At 40.8% G+C, this 22,048-nt stretch overlaps 1 protein-coding gene across 4 annotated transcripts in view; it reads left to right on the forward strand.

The window, feature by feature from the left end:
* LOC126483741 (casein kinase II subunit alpha) overlaps positions 1 to 22,048 on the forward strand; it is a 75,839-nt gene that overhangs the window by 18,166 nt on the left and 35,625 nt on the right. For 3 of the 4 annotated variants that reach the window (XM_050106875.1, XM_050106874.1, XM_050106876.1), the window contains exon 8: positions 12,218 to 12,295. In XM_050106875.1, the coding sequence (XP_049962832.1) occupies positions 12,218 to 12,295 (78 nt within the window). Of the gene's footprint in view, positions 1 to 12,217; positions 12,312 to 22,048 lie in introns of all 4 variants that reach the window. The other variant, XM_050106877.1, reaches the window with a different exon arrangement.

Raw genomic sequence — 22,048 nt, forward strand, 5'->3', positions numbered from 1 at the left:
GACAAGTAGTAGTTTACGCTCAGTGATTTTGAAATGGCTTCTTCCAAATGTGGTGTAACATTTGGAAGAAGCCATTTCAAATGTTACACCACAGGACTGGCTATGAGCTGTTAACCATACCAAGATGGAAGCTGAGAAGACAGGAATTCATAAAGGACTGTGAAGAGTGTTGAGTAATACATAACTTCTTTTATTGCCATGTTAAAAATCTGCTTAGTTTGCCAAAACACAGCAGAGTTTACAAATGTTAATATCACTGACATTCTAATAATTGAAATTGTGACGGAATCATGAAGTATTGTTGTTAAACTAGCAAATGAGGACAAGAATTGTTGAAAAAGTTCATTCTTAGAGTAAAAATAGATGTTAAGCTTCTTTACTTACATTGTTGCAAACTCCACAGCAATTCTTGTTTCGATGACCCTTAAAAATTACATAATTTAATTGAAAAGTTCTGTAGTTCTTGAATATTGCAGTGGATATGAAAGTTTTGCCTTTTGCCAAGTCTGTCTGTAATCTCTCAAACAATTTGAGGTACAAAATATTTATGAATAATTGTTATGGAGCACTTTAGATGCATTGTTTCCTCGAGATTGGAAACGGATAGTTATGTTCTTCAAAGTTTAAAGAACATTGCATTATGTCATCTACATTTCGTATACAGCAAATTGATGTAACACAGGCAAATTCATAACGATCCATATTTTTCGCTGCAAACTTTAAGACGTCCTTGCATAGCTTGCATAATCTCGAAATATCATGATAACTATGACCATTAATGAAATAATAAGCTCATAATGAAGCTGGCGAATTAAACTATAAGCTGTGTGAGAATCAGTTTTTTTAAAAAAGACTGCAGATCAGTCGGATTGTGTGCCTTGCAGTTCACATAGATAAGCAAGCCTGATAGCTTCTGCGCCAAGTAGACATGTCGTTGTCGTTGCCAACTCGCACACTCAGCACACCCTGGCAACTACACTTCCCTCCATTCACTCAGTACCCAACTATCAAAAGTCTCAAATAATTTTCAGTGCACTATAACTGTTAACTTTGCAATTTGCGTGTTGCACGAATATTTTGTAATTGCCTTATTTTAAAATTTATTTTGGTTTATTTCTGACAGTATTTGCTCTAGTCTTTTGCTCATTACAAATTTACACTGAAAGTAATGTTTTGGTTTGTCCTCTACACTTTCTTTCTATAATTAAATTTGTATTATTTGGCATGACATCTTCCACTGCCAGAATGAGTTTCTCGCTCTGCAGCAGCATGTGCACAGATACGAAACTTCCTGGCAGATTAAAACTGTGAACTGAAATTCGAACTTGGGACCTTTGTCTTTTGCGGCCAAGTACTCTACTGACTGAGCTGCCCAAGCACGACACACGACCTGTCCTCTCAGCTTTACTTCTGTCAGTACCTCATCTGGAATCTTCACAGGGGGACTTTGGAAGATAGGAGATGAGGTACTGGCGGAAGTAAAGTCATGTGGCTGGGTCGTGCATGAATAGCTCGGTTGGTAGAACACTTTATCTGTGAAAGGTAAAGATTCTGAGTTAGAATCTCGGTCTGTTGCACTGTTTTAATCTTCCAGGTAGTTTCATCTTAAATTGCCTTTATGCAGATGAACTTCACATATTCTATTATGTCATAAACCACCTTATTGTAGGTTAATTTTTATTTGGGTGCCCATATTCTTCTTTTGAGTTGCAACAGAAGCTTATTTTCATTAATTATAGAACACTAAAGGGGAGTGGATGTTCCATTGCTATTAAACAATTGCAAAGTTTACTACACCATATTTTATTCGGTGGAACACACAATTTATAGGTCATGCATTTAGTTAATTACCATTATTATATTTGCAGTGATATGTTAGATACCAAATTAAGTACAAAATGTGCTGTTCTATACTGTACAGCACTCATAAATATTATGAGGGTATTGTAATGTAGAGTCAATTCTCTTATCTTTCTTGCGTTTTATTTTGTGTGTGTGTGTGTGTGTGTGTGTGTGTGTGTGTGTGAGAGAGAGAGAGAGAGAGAGAGAGAGAGAGAGAGAGATTTGACAGCTCAGTCAGCACATTCAATCCACCTTGGTTAGATTTTGATTGATGGCACTCTGTATTTGTTTGCTGGCAAGCAATTCTATAGGTTGTTATGATGAACACATTGTGATAAGTGTTCTTGTTTTGTGTGCATTACTTTGTGTTGTGTGTCACATGCTTTATTTGGTTTTGCATATTATAGGATTATTCACGAAGTGAAGGTATTTCAACAGAAACAAGGGTGATTGCAGCGACAAACCAGATATATAATAACTGTGTTACTGTAACTCTGTGACGAGCCTCTGAAAGTTTGTCAGAGTTCTTGTTTGCCCTGTACACCTACCCCGTTAAGTACCAGTGGTGTGGTCACAGGGCACATGTATGTAAGGGATTGACAGTTCATGAAGTAGTTGTCTTGTGGACAGCTTATTATAAGGGATTGGAAGCTCATGAAGTAGGTCTCTTGTGGACAGGTGTACCAGTCTGTCACATGCAACATGGTGCTGTAACTTCTTGTATTCCTGGGAGTAAAGAAGGTACAGGCAATTTAATTAAAGACTGTGCTTTTAATGAAGTGAAGGCAGTACTTTGTTCATTACAGCAGCTTACCTCCATTCCTCATGTCCACAGTATAAAAGTACTTCAGTAGTGAATGGCAAACACATTGAGATCATTGCTTCTGCCCCAGTGACCACTGTGTCAGCTGTGAAAAGCTCAGGCAACACCATAAAGCAGTGTGCAGTGAAACTTAAAAAAGGTCAGTAGTGTATTAAGTAGTCCAACCTCTTTACCACTGCCACTGGATTAAAACAAATCAACAAACACCTAGAAACGAGAAGGATGTCTGAAGTTGCCTGATCTTGTTTTCGGAATGTTGCCATAGAATTCCAAGAAACAAAGGTGCAGGAACAGTTAACTACACAGATTCGCTTCTTTAAGCCCCTAACTCCTGACTGCTTGCATTCTTAGCAGCAAAATGCTCTGAATCCTTTTTGATAAATTGCTTGCATACAGCAGTGGAACATAAACAGATTCAGGATTCATGTAGAGGAACTGAGTTGTAGCCCAGATAAAGCCAGTTGGTATCTGCGACTTGTATCAGGCACCAAGACCCCTTCAATAAGTGGCTGTGGTCTTCATAAAAGGAAAGACTCGGTGGAGAGAGGACAAAACATTGTATGGCCAAGTGGTCCACTGTTTGGATACAAATAGCAGATTAAGGATTCAACTAATAGAAAGCAAGCCACCAAAATAGTTATTTCGAAAGGCTGATTGGATGCTGTATAGCCAACTGGTTATTTCTTAACCTTCTGACAGGCAGGAATGAATGTATCTACATCTATACTGTGCATGGAAAGAGGGTATGTCCCATTGTACCAGTTATTAGGGTATCTCCCTGTATGGATGATCAAACTGCAAACGTCAGGCTACTGATGTGTACACACCGAAATCTAATGGCTGTAATGAGGATCTATTTTTCATTGGTCGGGTAAAGGGTTCCACTTTACAGGGGATCAACAAAAATATGGAAACACCAAAATCACAATTCACTTGTGTGCCATAATGTGGTGTAGGTAAACCGTCTCTATCCAAAATAGCTTGCAGCCGTCTCAGAAAAGATAAAAAAGTACTGTATGATTCTTGGAGGGAATTTCATAGCTTTCTTCCTGCAAAATGGTGGCATGTTCAGGTAATGATGATAGAGGTGGATAGCAATAACATGCCAACTCTGCAAAGTAGACCACAAAGACTCGGTAATATTGAGATCTAGTGACTGGTGGCCAGGGGAGATGTGACAATTCGTCCTCGTGCACACAACACCCATCCTGGATAATGTGAACTGTGTGAATAGGTCCCTATCCTCGGAACACTGCATCACCATTGGGGAACAAACATTTTACCATGGTATAGGCCTGATCAGCCAAAATTGTCACATAATTGTTAAGAGCAATGCAGTCTTGCAAAGTAACCATGAGGACCATGAAATACTACAAAACGCCTGCTGAAATCATCACTGAATCCCTGCCATGTTCCAATCTTGAGAAGTAAGATTGTCCATAAGTTGGAAACAGCGTGCATCAAGACTTATATGACCAAATGGCTCTCTTCCACTGGTCCATAGTCCATGTTATGGTTTCAGTACCACATTTTCCTGTTCCTACCATTTGCATCACTTGCACTTGGTTTTGGAATGCCAGCTCGCCCTGGCAGTTTCCAATGTATGAAGCTACCTTTGTGTTTTGATGCTGACAGTGTTGGCGAGTGCAAATTCAGTTAGGCAGTGACTTTTGTTGCTGTCGTCCTTGTATTTTTCATCACAATCCTTTTCAGTGACCATTTGCCATGATCACTCACTCTCTTCCATCCACATTGTGTCTTAATAGATATTTTTCTGCTTTCCCTTTATGCAATGTAATCTTGAAACACCACACACTTCAGCTTTTTGATATTAGATCTCTTATTTGAATTCACTTGGCTCTGACATCATGCACTCACAACTACACAGGACATTGTTCAGGTGCCGTTTGTGGTCTAACACCACAACCTGCTGGCTTGTCTAGCTTCTGCATTTTATGTTCAAGCTTGCATTTCTTGCAGTATTTCCATGTTTTTGTCCAATCCCTGTATATTATATGTTGCTGTGCAGGCCTGTGCTGACTCAACTTCTAAGAACCTTGTAACATCTTTTCATAATGAGTGCCAAATGCTATGAAATTAGAGACCAAGCTGAAATTATGATATGAAATTGTGAACACCATGTACCCTTTCATGAAGTCCACAATGTAATGTACTGTGAGATGTCTTTCTCCTGACCAATGAACCATGCAAAGACTGAATAACAGAGGAACATTTCAACAAAGTGATAAGTCATTGTTGGGCAAAACCCTTCCTTTCACCATCTCACCCGAGAACCTGCCTTTCATCTCAACCATTGCCAAGAGGGGCAATTGTGACTTCTGATCCAATGACAAATAACTTTAAAAGGTGGATCCAACACACTCTGTGGCTTATGACATGGCACAGTCAGGATGAAGCGTAATAAGCCATTTTGTAGCACCTCAGAGAGACAACTTTAAAGAATCCTTCTTCGCCTTGTACAGTGTGTGTAAATGGAGCTTGTAGGGAAGTGTTGTTTATTTTATATAATCCTTCCTGTATACTAGTGTTTTAGACAATTTTGAGCCATCCTGTCAAGACACATTTGAACTAGAGAATGACATTCCTCATTAAAATTATCTAAGTATTCCCATCTTCGTTGCACTATTGTGTAGTGTAACCTCTACAAGAAGGAAGCCAGTGTGGTGCTCCTTATTTGTGGAGGAGTTTATTGTAGTTTGCTTCTCTTCAAATACTGCCACTGCAAGTTCAGTTCCAATTAACGTGTAAGAGAGTGGAGGCACAGAGAGCATATTCAGACTTGCAAGTTCCTTGCAGAGGTGACTATGCATAAAATTCCACCATTCTGGATGCTTATGTAATCTGCCTGCATGTATAGTGAGGTACACTATTCTGCACATCAAAGAGCTTTTAGCAACATAAATCCAAGGTCCTGCAAGTCACTCAACTTCTTGATTTGCTGGATTTGCAAATGCTGGGAAGTAGACAGCACATGTGCTCGAGTTTAGCTTGGCTCTCTTGCTGATTTACCTGGATTATAATGTCCAGGTGTATAGTTCAACAAGACCAAAATGGATGAAGGTTATGGTTGCTATCCACCATGCCTTTGCACTGGTTAGCCCGCAACTGTTCATTCAGTAGCCACTCATGATGCATTAGGCTAAGGCTCTTGTCTGACTCTTGGATAATTTGTGTGCCACCTGGTTGGTTGCCCAATGGGGGAAATTTCTCACAAGTGACAAAGCAAATGCACACCAGTTTACACTGATAAGTCTAAGGAGGAGGATTAGCTTAATTCGTCTGTAAAGCGTGATCAAATGAAGCGAATGAGACGTAGTATGTAATTTCTCTCTGCGTAGTTTCTCTTGGTGCACTGCAAGTCAGCCAGAGCATGTACTTGTAGAAAATTCAGTCTGATCCTTCGTGGACAGTCTCCTATGCTTCAGAGGTCTAGGGAAGGATGTGATACTGTACTAGGTCCAATGTGTGTGTGAAATCAGAGGAATGGGCTGGCAGTTACAGCAGTCATTGTTGCACACTACCCAATGTTGCAGTGTGAAGTCTTCCTATGTGAAATGACACTGTTGACACAGGTCTGTTTTTTGACAGGATATGTGGTTGAAAGTGTGAATTGATAAGCTGTGTTTGGTAATATCTACTATTGGCATGACCTACATCCTTGCTGACGGAAAAACAACAGTCCTCACATTACTCCAGACTGGACATAGCCTCCTGACTAATTATTCCCACCTACGATGAGAGAAACCACCAGTGTGTGGTGCTATTGGATTGCAAGCATTGTTAACAAGTAATGTTGAGAGATGTGTAATCTGAAGACAGTCTGTATTGCCTGTCTATTTATCTTTAAATATATAAATTTAAGTCACATGCTGCAATTACTATTTGTGTGTTTGGACTAATATCAGGAACTACTGTAAAGATTTTGATCTGGTGTTGACTGATTCATGAGGACCATTTGTATTGTGTATGTAATTTATAAATATTTCTATGTAATTTATAAATATTTCATGAAAATTGACTGAGTTATGCTGAATGAGCCCCCCCCCCCCCCCCTTGTGCTGTGAAAATGGGAAAATGATGCCATTGCCCCATAGCGGCACAGCTGCTGCAGAAATTGCATTCCTGGAAACCGAAAGGTTGTGGATTGAGTCCTGAGTTGTTCATTGATATTTTAACTCTGCTTTTTAACCTTGCATTCATCTCACAGTGCTCTGGAGATTCACCAGAAACAAGATGTGATTTCCGTTGCACTTTGAGCATAGGTCCCATTTCCCCAGTTGGATAGTTGGTTAGTGACATAATAGTCATTGAAGTTGTGTCAAAATGAAAGACTGGCACAAGGCCATTGAGCCACACGCTATTGTTACTACCAGAATCTATACATCTGTGCAAATATTCCTCTTTTAAACACATTATAAATTAGTCTCCCATGTTTTTGTGGGGGAAGTTTTTGTGGGGGAAGTTTTTGTGGGGGAAGTTTTTGTGGGGGAAGTTTTTGTGGGGGAAGTTTTTGTGGAGCATGAATGTAATCTGTTCCATATTTGACATTTGGAGTGACATCTCGTGGCAATGATGGTAGCTATGAGCTAACACATCACCTGTGGCAATGCAACACCTTTGATGCCTGACTCGCGTTGTTAGGTGCTCTGCGGTAACCTATATTACAGTTGCAATATTCACTTACCTAATGTTGTTCTCAGAAATTTAATCATAACTCCAAGCACTGGCATGTAAACAAAATTACCGCTATGCTAGACAAGTCATCTGGCTGGGGAGCGGGCTTGGTTACTAGTTGTAGCGTATTTACTGTATTTGGCTTGGTGTTAAACTGCCACACTGTGGGCCCAAAGGTCTAGAGTTCAGTACCTGGTAAGTCATAGTATCTTTGTCATTCCCACTTGTTTCGCCTCTGGCAGTGTTTGTTAATGTGAAAATAGCAAATTGCATTGTCTCAGAATCAGTGTTAATGGTAGGTGCTTCCTATAACTGGTCACTTCAAAGGTTAAAAGAAGGCAGTTGCAGATCACCTGTGACAGCACCATTCCTTAGTAAAGCACTGTAGTGTTCAAACCAACTTTCAGGTTGATGAGAGATTTGCTTTTATATTCATAAGAGCATAGTTTGTTTTTAAGTGAAATTCTGTTTGCTATTTACAATATGTTGACTGTTCATCTGAAAGAAGTTGACAGGTTCTGCTTCTTGTTCTGTTTCTCAGGTTTCTTTGTGGTCATAGGTGCCATGAATACAAATTCCATATACCTAATTTTATAACCAATTTTTGTGCTGTTGCACAGAAGCAAGTAATTCAGTGACTGTGCCAATGAGAACATTATTATGTTTATGTGATTTTGTTTCAGGTCAAAAATATTAAGTCTCTTAAGTCTCTGAAGGCTCCAATAATTTTCATTTCCACTTCATTTTAGTATTATTCAATAACAAAACCAAAGATCTGTCATTATTCTGAAATCAAAATAACTTTAAAATATTGTTAATTATGCAGTAATGTGAACATCAGCAAGTCAAGAAGACTAGTGGAATATGTTGTGTTACTGCAAATGACACTGTGGTGGTGGTGGTCCTTTAAGTTAAAAGGTTTTTTAACTTTTGTGACTTGTGCCACTGTGCCAACAGGGAAGATCCACAGGCGAGTTGGCTAACATGAGCTATGGTGAGGTTATGCGTGTGTAAGTTTTCAGTATCTTTAGAAATGTTGTTTAAGGCTATCTTGTATGCCACATTTTGAAAGAGTGCATTTCTTAACTTTCCCGTAATGTGTACTCTATTTCTGTTGACAGTCAATTGCCTAGTAAGTTTCTGATATTTTCCAGTTTTTTAACGAATTATTGAAAATAAATACTACTTGTTTGTTAATTTAACCACATATCCCTTGTACATTGTGTCCTATAGTGTGTTTAAAATAAGTTGCGACTTTTGACAGTTCCGCACAGGACAAGGAGAGGGAAGCATGTGCTGAGCACATCAACGGGCAGCACTAAAGTCACTCCTACCTTAGGTAGCGAATATTAGCGGACTCCAGACAAACATTCTTTTACGGTAAAGAAATGACGGTAGTGAAAAGACCATTTAAATCGTGATACTTTATACATGCTCACAGTTATGGTGTAAGTGGAGCGATCCCAAGGGAAGAACAATCACTGTCCTCTTAACTGGTACAAATGCCAACTGAAATTACTATCTCTTCAATCTGCTTTTCCAGCACTCCTCCACAAATCCAGGTCCCCTAAACTACCTCTTTCGTATGACTGACAACTCGAGACCAGTCTTCTGGGGTAACACTTGCAATGGCTTATTTTGTCAGTGTTTCAACCTCACTGAGTGTAAACTACTTGTTATTTTCTGCCACAGTACCTTTCACGTGGGTCCATATGTTCTCAATCGGTTTTAAATGAGTGTGGTAGGTAGGAAGCCTGATTACATTATGCCCTTTATTGGTAGCCAATTCATCGACCTGATAATGTGGAGTTTTTTACTTGTAAAGCGCTATATGTTCCATTAACTTGGCCTTATTCATGCCAGGTTCAAGTTACTCGAGGGAACATCTATTTGCACCCAGATCAAAATATCTGCTTTCCTCCACTGCATTTTCTGAGCTTTGTCTATCACAACAGAGTGGTATGGTGGATGGTCCATTACTAATGTTGTATTTGGAGGAATATTCAGCAGCAGAACATCAGCAAACCACTCCTTGGAAACTTTGACATTCATTTCCTCGCGGTAGTCACCTTGCTTCCTGGAAGAGAACAACAAACAGTTGAAATGAAGCGACGAGCAGATCCAGTGTGGACGACAATTGTCCTGTCACCCTTGCCCAGTGGTGCTTTCATTGTTCCTCGTGCTGAGAGATCTGTCCATGCCTTTGTCAATGTGTGACGCGATGTCTCTTCTGTCAATGATAAATGTCCAAGACGGAAACTTTTCATGCTGGAAGCCAAGCTCGTGTAAACAATTTTGAAGTGATGACCTACTCCCGTTGAACCAGCTCTGCTTCTTTGAGGCTGAAAAGAAGTTTGTTTAAAGTAGGATATTCCTTGCACTGACAACTAGTGTACACAAGTCTGCTAATTGCATCCAGCTGGAATGCATCCATCTCGTTACTCGTCTATCATAATGTCTTTCCTTGCCTAGAGTTTCTAATGACTCGGTGTTGCTTCTTCATTCGTGTCTTCCTTTCTTTCCTTCTCCTTGCCAGTTCTCAGCACTGTAGATTAGTGAATGTTAAGTGCAGCAGCTATTCTGTCCACCGCTCTTGTAACCTCAAAAATTGGACTGCCATTGCACTAGAGTTCAAAATAACTGTGCACAGAGCGGAGCACAGCACACACATTGATGACCTTGGCCATGGATTGGAATTCCCCTTCCACAGCTCATTATCTTTGCAGCCTCTAATAGTGAATCTCATGTTCAGACATGCTGCGCTGTTGTTATCAACGCAACGCCAATACAGAAACACTTGTTCACAACACCTGACCATTGCGGAATACTTGTACGACAAAAAACAAGACTTCACAAAGAGCTGACGAAAACAGAAGCATCTAAAACATGACACCACGTGGTGCTGTTTATCCGCGGGGTGGCAACAGGGGCACTTTACCAACCAAACTGCTGGCAGCATGGTGGGGAAAACCGGCTCGCCATTGTTGTTACCTGGGTGACGGCATTACATCCTCTCCGGTCAACCAAACATAAAAAGCTGCAACTAGTTTTAAACACACTATAGAGGTTCTCATTCTAGATCAAAACAATATATTTTATATTGGAGTATGTACGTATAATACCTATGTATCTAGTGGATCTGTGTGGGCACCATTGTGCCTAATGCAGAGATCTGCGTATCTTTTTGACATATTGCAGATCGTCTTAAGTTGGTTATGCGTCAAAAGACTTAAAACACTGTAACAATTTTGTGCAGCTCTTTGTAAGTCTTGTATCTATGTTCAGATATGAACTTTGATTATTCCTCATAATGAATTGTCTGCCAGTTGAGAGATCTGGGCTTCACAGTGGTCATTTAAATGGAGCTGGAGTTGTTGAACTGTGCACAATCCATTGGCCTTAAAATTGTTCATCAAGGAACTCCTGCATCTGAGTAGCAAAGTATGCTGGAGCCATGATTTCCTTGTCTGTATAAACATCACGTTCAAAAGACCTCCAAATAAGAATTTCCATTCATATGCTCTTAAAAAGTTATAAAACTGATCTGAAACAGGCATTATGACAACAGTGCCCCTCATACCATAACATAAAATACGTTTTTTCTAACATAATGGTGATTGTCCTTAGAGCCGAAAACCGTGTTCCTCCTGTGTTAACTATGGTACATCACACATCCATCAGAAAATAACTCTCTTGAACAAACATTGGTTTCAAAACTTTCATTTGCAAGTGTTTCTTGATGCATTGTTGATTGTGGCTCTTGCGGTTCAGCTGCTGTTTTGCAAGTGGATTTGGTTGATTAATGCTGAATTGCTTTAGTGGTGGTGGAGGTCACTGTTTTCTCTCATGTTTCCTTCTCTCTTCTGTGGCTTCTCTTTGATACTGCCTGAAACTAAAGCAAGTTTCTCCCAATCAAGCAAGACACTTGTGTACCCACACATATGCTTTTAATAATGCCACAGCAATGTAACTGTGTCCACACACATTAGCCATGGCTACACAACTGAAACCTTGCTTTTCCTCGGCTTTGAAGTAGGGATATCAAATTAAACAACTGTTTTCTCCAATTGCACAAAGTTGAGTTGTGTGTGAACTGTATATGTAATTTGAGTTGATATGTTTTACCTTTTAATGGGCTGCTTTTTCTCAACATTTGTATGAGTTATTTTCTACTCCTCTTTTGCTCTGATGTAGTGGGTGTACACACACCCCTGATCCAAAGAAAAACAAGAATCCACCTAATTTATTCCTCTGGATTACCGTCTGTATAGCCTTCCCCATAATTCCACCCACCACCTACTGCAGTCCAATTAGAAATTCCCTAACCAATCTACAGTTTTAGCCACATGTAGAGGCAGGCAAGCTGCTGTGCTGCAATTAATGTGCAGCATTCTGTGTGGCAGCAAGCTCCTACACCCAGCCACTAATGTGCTGCATCCCATAACATTGTCTTCAATACACAGGTCCAGCTCTTGTGTGTAGTAGTTCAGTCTTTACAATTTCCTTAAACCTCTGCTGGTCTCTATCTTCTGTCAATGACACTTACTGTCACCATTTCTTGTCATTTCTCTCTGATTTTTCCTCCCGAATTGTAACACTCCACCTCCGTATCACTCCTCTTTCTTACTGCTCACCGCCACCACCACTATCATTCCTTATAACTGGCTTAGTTAGTTAGTCAGTCCAGAAGTTGGAGGAAGGCAAGTCCATACCACCTCCAACAATAGTTGCTTGCTAAAGCAAGCCAACCTTCAAATTAATAACAGATTTACCTTTATATGAAACAGTAATGTGTTATATACTAATGACCAAAATCAGTTGTTTGGTAATATATTGTGTGTTGACTTTTTCTTCCAGACCCTATTGTCAAGGAACAAGGTCGTCTGAATATGGTTTCATCTTCACCTACTCCCATAGCAGGCTCAGGGCCTGTAGGTGAGTAGCATGGCAGGTAATGAACCCTTTTAACATTCTTTGTAGTATTAACTAATTTAGTGTTCACTTTTAACTTTTCCAAGACATCCTTGCTTTGCAATAATGCTTGTAAATATTGCTGCAATACCTTAAGTGATTAATAATGTTAATGATTATTAACACTTTGAGTGCCATGTCTGTAATGTTACATGCACATCTTAGTGAGGGTTTGGCAGTCCACACTAAGATGGTCAATAATAGTGTGGGCATGGCATTCTTTCGAACGTTGAAGAAGATATTAAGGCTATGGACTCAGTGTTAACTAAATGTACTACTATTTATTGTAAATAAATTTGTCTCTGTTGTCTATATTTGACATCTCAGGTTTCATTGGCAGGGTGTGAGATTGACAATCCAGGTTTCTTCTGCAGACACTGTGTAATCATAAGCTCCGTGCATGTAAAGCTACTGCTCTGTGATGTGACATAGGAATATTGTGTGGCCAAGGGACTGGGGTCTTGTCTTAAATGCCTGGGTCAGGAGGGTGGTACGAGCTTCTATGTTAAAAAAGAAGTCCTTCAACCTCAAGTTGTGCTACTTGCTGGTGGGACGGACACCTGATGACGTGAAATAATTGTTAGTGGGAACCCGCTGCACCTCATTGTCTAACACCCAGGCAAATGGGTTGCTCTCTGAGTGGACTTTCCTATCCCTTGCTATTTTTGGAAACACCATGGAAAAGTCAGTACACAAACACCCATTTCCAGTGAGTTGGGTATGCTGTCAGCAAGCAAGAACACCCACTCAACAAATGGCTATAGGTAGTGTACAGAGAGCTTCTGCTCAAACACTAAGCCATTATGAACAGGACACACATTGTGCGTCAAAGTGTGTCAGATCATTAAGAGAAATGAGGGAAGTTTTTTAAAATGTATGTAATAGTTTGAATGTACAACAAGTGCACTAAAATCAGACAGTTGCTTGAGGGATGGCGCACTATTGGTATAAACTGTGACAACACTTAAAGCTAAACTATTACAGAAAGTGAAAATCTTAGGGAATACTAAATTGTGACTGAATTACACAACACTCTTAATTCCACAAAGTGTGCAGAGGCTTAATATATACACTCACTATGTGATCAGTATTATGTGGATGGACACGTATTAGCTGATGTTGATACAGGAGGTGTACACCATTTGTATTCATGACAGCTTGAACTCTGCTGGGGACACATCCAGTGAAGTGTCTGAACATCTGTGGAGGAATGGCTGCACATTTTTCCTCAAGAGCCAAAATCCAAGAAGGTAATGGTCTTGGCTGCTATGGTCTGGAACTGTCAACTGTTTCATTGAGTTCCAAATGGGACACTGACAAGGCCAGTCAATTTCAGGAATGTTATTGTCCACAAACCATTGCCTCACAGATGATGCTTCATGGCAGGGTGTATTGTCCTGCTAATACAATCATCGTCACTGAACTGTTCTGATGTAGACAGTACACAATGCTGTAAAACATGATCATATCATTCAGCATTTACTGTTTCGTAAGCACAGTAAGGGGACCACACCCTAATCATAAAAAATCACCCATACCATAACATGACCATCTTCTCACTCCTGTTGTCTCTAAACACGATCAAAAGTTAAGTTCTACAACCATTTGCCAAACTCAAACCCTTCCATTGGACTGCCACAGTGTATAACATGATTAATCACACCAATGTATCCAGTCAACCACTGTCCAATGGTATTGCTTTTCACCCCATCTCAGGCTTTGCTTAATGTTGACTACAGAAATATGTTGCTTACAAGGAGCAACTGCTAGACAGTTATACCCCATTATTTTTTTAATCCCAATGCATGGTCATCATGTTCAGGTACTGGATTGCTGGTAGCATTTTGCAACTCAGGGGTGATTACTGAAGCTGATTTCATGTGCCTTCTTACAACCACCCTCCTCAACACTTCGTTTTCTGTCCATCTATGCATGAGGTCTACCTGGTCTCAGATTAGGCAAGGTTGTTCCTTCACATTTCCACTTCACAATCACACCAACAGTAGGCATGGTCAGTTTTAGAAGGGTTAAAATGTCTCCTGGAGGAAGTCATTGAAAGCTCGAGCACTTTATTCGAAGTGGAGCAACTTGCAGACCGATAGGATTTTATTGAACAGTCATATTGTTATTATTCCAACCTGGATTTTTCTTTGTTTGATTTTGCGTAGTGGCTTCTCTTCCACCCTACAACCCAGAGCTTTTTCCTTTATTAATATTCTCCCTCACATTACATTGTGCCTGTCCTTTCTTTCTCTGCATTCCTACATTTCTTTTTGCCTTCCAAACTGCACATGCTTTCTGCCAGTAAACACCCAATGCTTTGAAGAATCAAACTTCTGTGTATAAAACAGCTTTGAACTTCTGACTTACAAATGTGTTAATGTGTTCGAATATTTGGTGTTAAGCATGTAAGTGACAAAGAGTTTAGAAAATGTTGAAATAATGTTTAAGTTTCAATATAATAGAGGGAAACATTCCACGCGGGAAAAATATATTTAAAAACAAAGATGATGTGACTTACCATAAGAAAGCGCTGGCAGGTCGATAGAAACACAAACAGACACATACATGCACACAAAATTCAAGCTTTCGCAACAAACTGTTGCCTCATTAGGAAAGAGGGAAGGAGAGGGAAAGACGAAAGGAAGTGGGTGTTAAGGGAGAGGGTAAGGAGTCATTCCAATCCCGGGAGCGAAAGACTTAACTCAGGGGGAAAAAAGGACGGGTATACACTAGCGCGCGCACACACACACATATCCATCCACACATATACAGACACAAGTAGACATATTTAAAGACAAAGAGTTTGGGCTGAGATGTCAGTCTAGGCGGAAGTGCAGAGGCAAAGATGATGTTGAATGACAGGTGAGGTATGAGTGGCGGCAACTTGAAATTAGCGGAGATTGAGGCCTGGTGGCTAACGGGAAGAATCCTTCACCTACACATCAACTCAGCCAATGAACACACCCGCCAACTCCTATCCTTAATAAAAGTCCTTAATCTTTCCTCTCCCACATCCACACCGGCTGTTCAGAGCATCCTCCTACAGGCCAGCCGTAAATTAGAACAGCATGCCACCCTCCACCTCAAAAAACTATCCAATCTCCTGGTTTCCCACCTCCGGAAAGGCAACTCACTCACCCTTCACAACCTTTCCAGCAAACGTCAACCTCCTCTCATTGCACACAAACCCACTCTCTCCCATCTACTCAATCTCCCACTTCCAGCTCCACTCCGTCCAAAACCTCAAAATTCCAATCAACACAATCTGGAACCACAACACCCCAATTCAGTAGTTAACCTTTCCTCCAAACCTCTCTCCCAATCCGAAACCTCTGTCCTATCCAAAGGCCTCACCTTCAGCCCCACTCCCAGATTCAACCAAACAGCCCTCGTCAAAGATTTACTGTCCTACACTTGTACTCTCTGCTGGAAATATCACTTTGCCACGAAGAAAAATATCCTAATCCTACTCCTAATGATCAAACTCCCCAAGACACCATCCAAATTGAACCATGGCTGGAACAGTTCCGTCCTCCGTCGCAGCGGGACCCACCTCCTCTTCCTCAAAATCACCCTCTCCAAACTTCCAGGAATTTCTGACTTCCAGCCTTGCATCTCAATCCTTCTTAAAAAACCTTAATCCTACTCCCAACATCACCACTGCTGAAGCCCAGGCTATCCGTGATCTGAAGGCTGACCGATCCATCGTCATTCTTCCGGCGGACAAGGGTTCCACGACTGTGGTACTTGATTGTCGGGAGTATGTGGCTGAGGGACTGCGTCAGCTTTCAGACAACACCATATACAAAGTTTGCCAAGGTAACCCCATTCCCGATGTCCAGGCGAAGCTTCAAGGAATCCTCAGAACCTTAGGCCCCTGCAAAACCTTTCACCTGACTCCATCAACCTCCTGACCCCACCGACACCCCGCACCCCTACCTTCTACCTTCTTCCTAAAATCCACAAACCCAATCATCCCGGCCGCCCCATTGTAGCTGGTTACCAAGCCCCCACAGAACGTATCTCTGCCTACGTAGATCAACACCTTCAACCCATTACATGCAGTCTCCCATCCTTCATCAAAGGCACCAACCACTTTCTCGAATGCCTGGAATCCTTACCCAATGTGTTACCCCCGGAAACCATCCTTGTAACCATTGATGCCACTTCCTTATACACAAATATTCCGCACGTCCAGGGCCTCGCTGCGATGGAGCATTTCCTTTCACGCCGATCACCTGCCACCCTACCTAAAACCTCTTTCCTCATCACCTTAGCCAGCTTCATCCTGACCCACAACTTCTTCACTTTTGAAGGCCAGACCTACCAACAACTAAAGGGAACAGCCATGGGTACCAGGATGGCCCCCTCGTATGCCAACCTATTCATAGGTCGCTTAGAGGAAGCCTTCTTGGTTACCCAGGCCTGCCAACCCAAAGTTTGGTACAGATTTATTGATGACATCTTCATGATCTGGACTCACAGTGAAGAAGAACTCCAGAATTTCCTCTCCAACCTCAACTCCTTTGGTTCCATCAGATTCACCTGGTCCTACTCCAAATCCCATGCCACTTTCCTTGACGTTGACCTCCACCTGTCCAATGGCCAGCTTCACACGTCCGTCCACAACAAACCCACCAACAAGCAACAGTACCTCCATTATGACAGCTGCCACCCATTCCACATCAAACGGTCCCTTCCCTACAGCCTAGGTCTTCGTGGCAAACGAATCTGCTCCAGTCCGGAATCCCTGAACCATTACACCAACAACCTAACAACAGCTTTCGCATCCCGCAACTACCCTCACGACCTGGTACAGAAGCAAATAACCAGAGCCACTTCCTCATCCCCTCAAACCCAGAATCCCCCACAGAAGAACCACAAAAGTGCCCCACTTGTGACAGGATACTTTCCGGGACTGGACCAGACTCTGAATGTGCCTCTCCAGCAGGGATACGACTTCCTCAAATCCTGCCCTGAAATGAGATCCATCCTTCATGAAATCCTCCCCACTCCTCCAAGAGTGTCTTTCCGCCGTCCACCTAACCTTCGTAACCTGTTAGTTCATCCCTATGATATCCCCAAACCACCTTCCCTACCCTCTGGCTCCTATCCTTGTAACTGCCCCCCCGGTGTAAAACCTGTCCCATGCACCCTCCCACCACCACCTACTCCAGTCCTGAAGCCCGGAAGGTGTACACAATCAAAAGGCAGAGCCACATGTGAAAGCACCCATTTGATTTACCAACTGACCTGCCTACACTGTGATGCGTTCTATGTGGGAATGACCAGCAACAAACTGTCCATTCGCATGAATGGACACAGGCAGACAGTGTTTGTTGGTAATGAGGATCACCCTGTGGCTAAACATGCCTTGGTGCACGGCCAGCACATCTTGGCACAGTGTTACACCGTCCGGGTTATCTGGGTACTTCCCACCAACACCAACCTATCCGAACTCCGGAGATGGGAACTTGCTCTTCAATATATCCTCTCTTCCCGTTACCCACCAGGCCTCAATCTCCGCTAATTTCAAGTTGCTGCCACTCATACCTCACCTGTCATTCAACATCATCTTTGTCTCTGCACTTCCGCCTAGACTGACATCTCAGCCCAAACTCTTTGTCTTTAAATATGTCTGCTTGTGTCTGTATATGTGTGGATGGATACGTGTGTGTGTGTGTGCCCGTCCTTTTTTCCCGCTAAGGTAAGTCTTTCCACTCACGGGATTGGAATGACTCCTTACCCTCTCCCTTAACACCCACTTCCTTTCATCTTTCCCTCTCCTTCCCTCTTTCCTGATGAGGCAACAGTTTGTTGCGAAAGCTTGAATTTTGTGTGCGTGTATGTGTCTGTCTGTTTCTATCGACCTGCCAGCACTTTCTTGTGGTAAGTCACATCATCTTTGTTTTTAAATATATAATGTTTAAGTTTGTTAGAAGTCTGTGAGTGTAGTATCTCAGCAACTGTGTTAGTATATATCGAAATAATCAGCAACCAGTTTCAAAAAAGAAATTTAATTTTGTAATGGGCACTTGGTACCATTCTTCAGAAGATCCTGTCACGATTTCCAGCTCCTTGATGCACTTCACGCTTCATTGTTGCCAACAAAAACAAAGTGTGAAGTGTGTCATGGGGCTGAAATTTGTGACTGGATCTTCTGGAGAATGGCACTAAATGCCCTAAACCGGTTAAAAAAATTCTTTTATGCAACTGGTTGCTGATTAGTTTGGTATAGTCTCTTCAGTGCTTTCATTATCAAACACTGGGTGGAGAATATCTAGGTAATGTTCATTCCGTTTCAAATAAAAGCTAGTTTTTCACGCATCTCGGTGTTTGACGTAGTATCCTGTGAACTACGTGTCATACAGTGATAGTTGACACTGTCTATAAAATGTGTTGTGAATAGTTAGTAGTAAAGTAGTAGTAAATTAAAATATTTGCCTTAGCTGTAGTAAGTGATAAACTTCTTTCCTTTCATAATTTTGTGGGGGACTTTAGCAAGAAATATTTCTGCGAAGGTTTGAAATTCTGTGTAAAGTTTGTTGAAGTCAGTCAGTGCTCTCATTTTTAATAAACACTGGATGAGTATGATTTGGGTATTTGCATGCAGTGGGTTATGCTATCTTAAGACCTGTACACTGTCTCTACCTGTAATTCTTGTCTTAATTGTGTTAAGCCTTTGACATATGACTATTCTTCGTAATGAATGGATAATGACAGCACTTTAAATTTTCAAATTCTGTCAATAATTATGCGAAATATTGGAAATCTGATTTTTGTTACCCCGGAAGCCATAAGATAGGCGATTTGCTACTAAACAGTAAACCATGAACTGGCATAACCATTTACTAAATACAGATTACTTGTCTGTTGAAGTGTTTTGCTGCTGTTGTGGAATGAACTGTGCTGCAACAGCAAAACAGGGCATTTTGTATTGTTAGTATAAACTAAACTATAAGACAGCTTTATGTTCTTGTCAGTATTGTAATCTGAAAGTGATTGCAGATTAACTGGCAGTGTAGTGTCACTCCTCTTACTGCAGGCTTTTTCTTTGAGAGGTAGGTTGTCCCATTCAGAAATAAGGGTAGGATCTTATTAGAGAACTAGAGGTAAAGGAAACTTACAAATTATGCACCAATTGTGATGAGCGAGAACCAATCTTTGCTGGGATTTTTCAGTTAGGTCCTGGTTATAAATAGCTCATGAGGGCGAAAGTAGCTGAATATTTTGGTAGGATATACAACATTTTTCGGCATGTTGTTAACTGTTAGGTCTGATGGACAAACTGGTTAGTGAAAATCTTAATCATCCTATATTATAATAAGTGTCATTCAGAAGTAACTTTTGTGTTACACGAATGGACTTGAGGTGTTGCGAATCAGCTGGGTAGGTTGACAAAAGAATTGAAATAAAGGTTGTGAAGGATAATGTGTGTTTTTTAATAGGCTGCACATATACTTTAGCAAGAATTTGCAATATATCCATGCTATATATCAAGAGAAGATCAAATTTAGTTCTGTTTAAGAAAATATGCTGAAGTTCTAAAATAAAATGTTGTCATTAAGGTCCAATAAGTGTTTGGAAATTGCAACTAATAATGTAAGAGTAGCCTTCTCACAGTAAAAAGTTCACAAACAGATATCCTGTGCTATGTTAGACAATTCTTGCCCTTATTAACTGTCTCAGTATATTCCACTGTTCCCCTTGTACGATAGAATATTCTCTTGGTTTCGATTTTATTATTACACATTTCTGCCATTATGAATATCTGAAAATCATTACCTTAGGTGAACAATGTAAGATGATTCCTAACAGCTCGCAGCACTGTTGCCAGTTTTAGCTGGAAAGTGCTGATGACTGTAGCCATCTACAGAGCTATGGTAACTCTGGGGCATTACCATTGAGACGTTTACAAGTTCGCATTACATTATTGGTAGAGATATGCCGGCGAAGCTGTCGCACCCATCCCGCTGCAACTTTCAGGGATCAGTTTATGCCGACTCAACTATAGTGTCCTATACAATATTCAGGCTACACCACTCATCCCCACTTGTGCCCTATTGCCAAGACCACCGCTTAGTCTGTCAATAGGGAGACCTGCTTCATTGAAGGAGACTCACCTGTGAGAAAATTGATGTTGTCAATTTCAGTGCATATAGTGTTTAACTTTTTATGTTAGCTTAACAGTGAAGGGACAGCTACTTCAGAATATACATCATCTTAATAATCCAGTTTTTACATGACGAGATTAGTAACCAATCAAATTTTGTTGTTGTGTGGAGCATGTGTCAGACTGACTACCATGTTGTTTACAAAATGCTATGATCTGGCTGTGACAGTACACATCAAATCCTGAAGTCTTCACTAGCAGATGTGCTTGCTCAGAGATATTTGATCGCTGCTTGCTCTACTGCATTGCAAACAATCTTGAGGAACTTTACTAGTTCTCATAATCTATGCCTTCCTGTTTCAAAGAAGCAGCTGAAGAGTTCAGTTATATAAATTCTGATAACATTTCAGAGTATTGAGTGGTGTAGAAACGGTAATTGTTGGTTAATATTGATATCCTTTGTATACATATGTGGATTACTTTAGTAAATCCCAATTTAAGCACTGAAGAAATTGTAGTACATAACCGCATTGCAGTGCAAATTTGATGTGGTGTGACACTTTATTGCAGTCCGCAGCCTGTGGTCTTGCTTCCCGAGCACAGGTCCGGGGTTCGATTCCTGGCAGGGTCAGGGATTTTTACCTGCCTCGAGATGACTGGGTATTCATGTTGTCCTCATCATTTCATCATCATTCATCAAAGTGGCGACATTGGGCTGAGCAAAGGTTGGGAATTTGTATGGGCGCTGATAACTGCGCAGTTGAGTGCCCCACAAACCAAACCATCACCACCACCACCACACTTTATTGCAGTTTCTGCAGTGGACTGAATCTAAATGTGAAATCATTGGCATATAATTGTGAGTTTGAGGTGCGTACAATAGCAAAGACCTTAATGTATGCTACTGATTAGAGTTCACTGCCCAGCACCAGTAGCTCATAGCATCACAAACAGGAACTCATTTCTAAAGTAGATACTAGCTCCTGTATGTTACTACCACCAACACCACCACCACCACCACCACCACCACCACCACCACATCTTATATCAACATGTGACATCAAATATGATGAAACTCTGAACTACTGTACTTTATAGTTTATTTCCATGTATCTCCAGTTTCTACCGTTCTCTATGTTCTTGTAAACGTTTCCCCACTTCTTTTTTCACTTTTATTGTAATTTATTTTTTAATCATTGTTTTCATATGGTTTCTTCCTCTTTTGTTACCATTGGCTTTAGTTATGTTCATAGTGTTACGCTTTGTTTGCCATAATTAAATTTACAAGAGAGTGTGTTTGAGATTTTTTTTTGTTTTCATTATTTCATTTTTGACTAATCTTATGTAGATTGCGTATTGTAAGCACTTTGGTTTTTGTTACTTCAATCTTAAAATATTGAGCTTAAGTAAATATCTATGTATCAGGGTGCTTCTTTAAAGAACTCAGTGCTAGTGATTATAATGATATGTATAAAAAGAAGTACAAATCACTCTTCAGTAATTGAAGTGAATCTGCAAACCTTATTAAGTATTGTGTTGAAGAATTGTGATATTCTCCATGTGCTGTTAACAAGTTTGAGAAGGAGAGAAATATCATGTTC

This window comes from Schistocerca serialis, chromosome 6 (assembly GCF_023864345.2).
Source record: "Schistocerca serialis cubense isolate TAMUIC-IGC-003099 chromosome 6, iqSchSeri2.2, whole genome shotgun sequence".
Classification (NCBI taxonomy): domain Eukaryota; kingdom Metazoa; phylum Arthropoda; class Insecta; order Orthoptera; family Acrididae; genus Schistocerca; species Schistocerca serialis.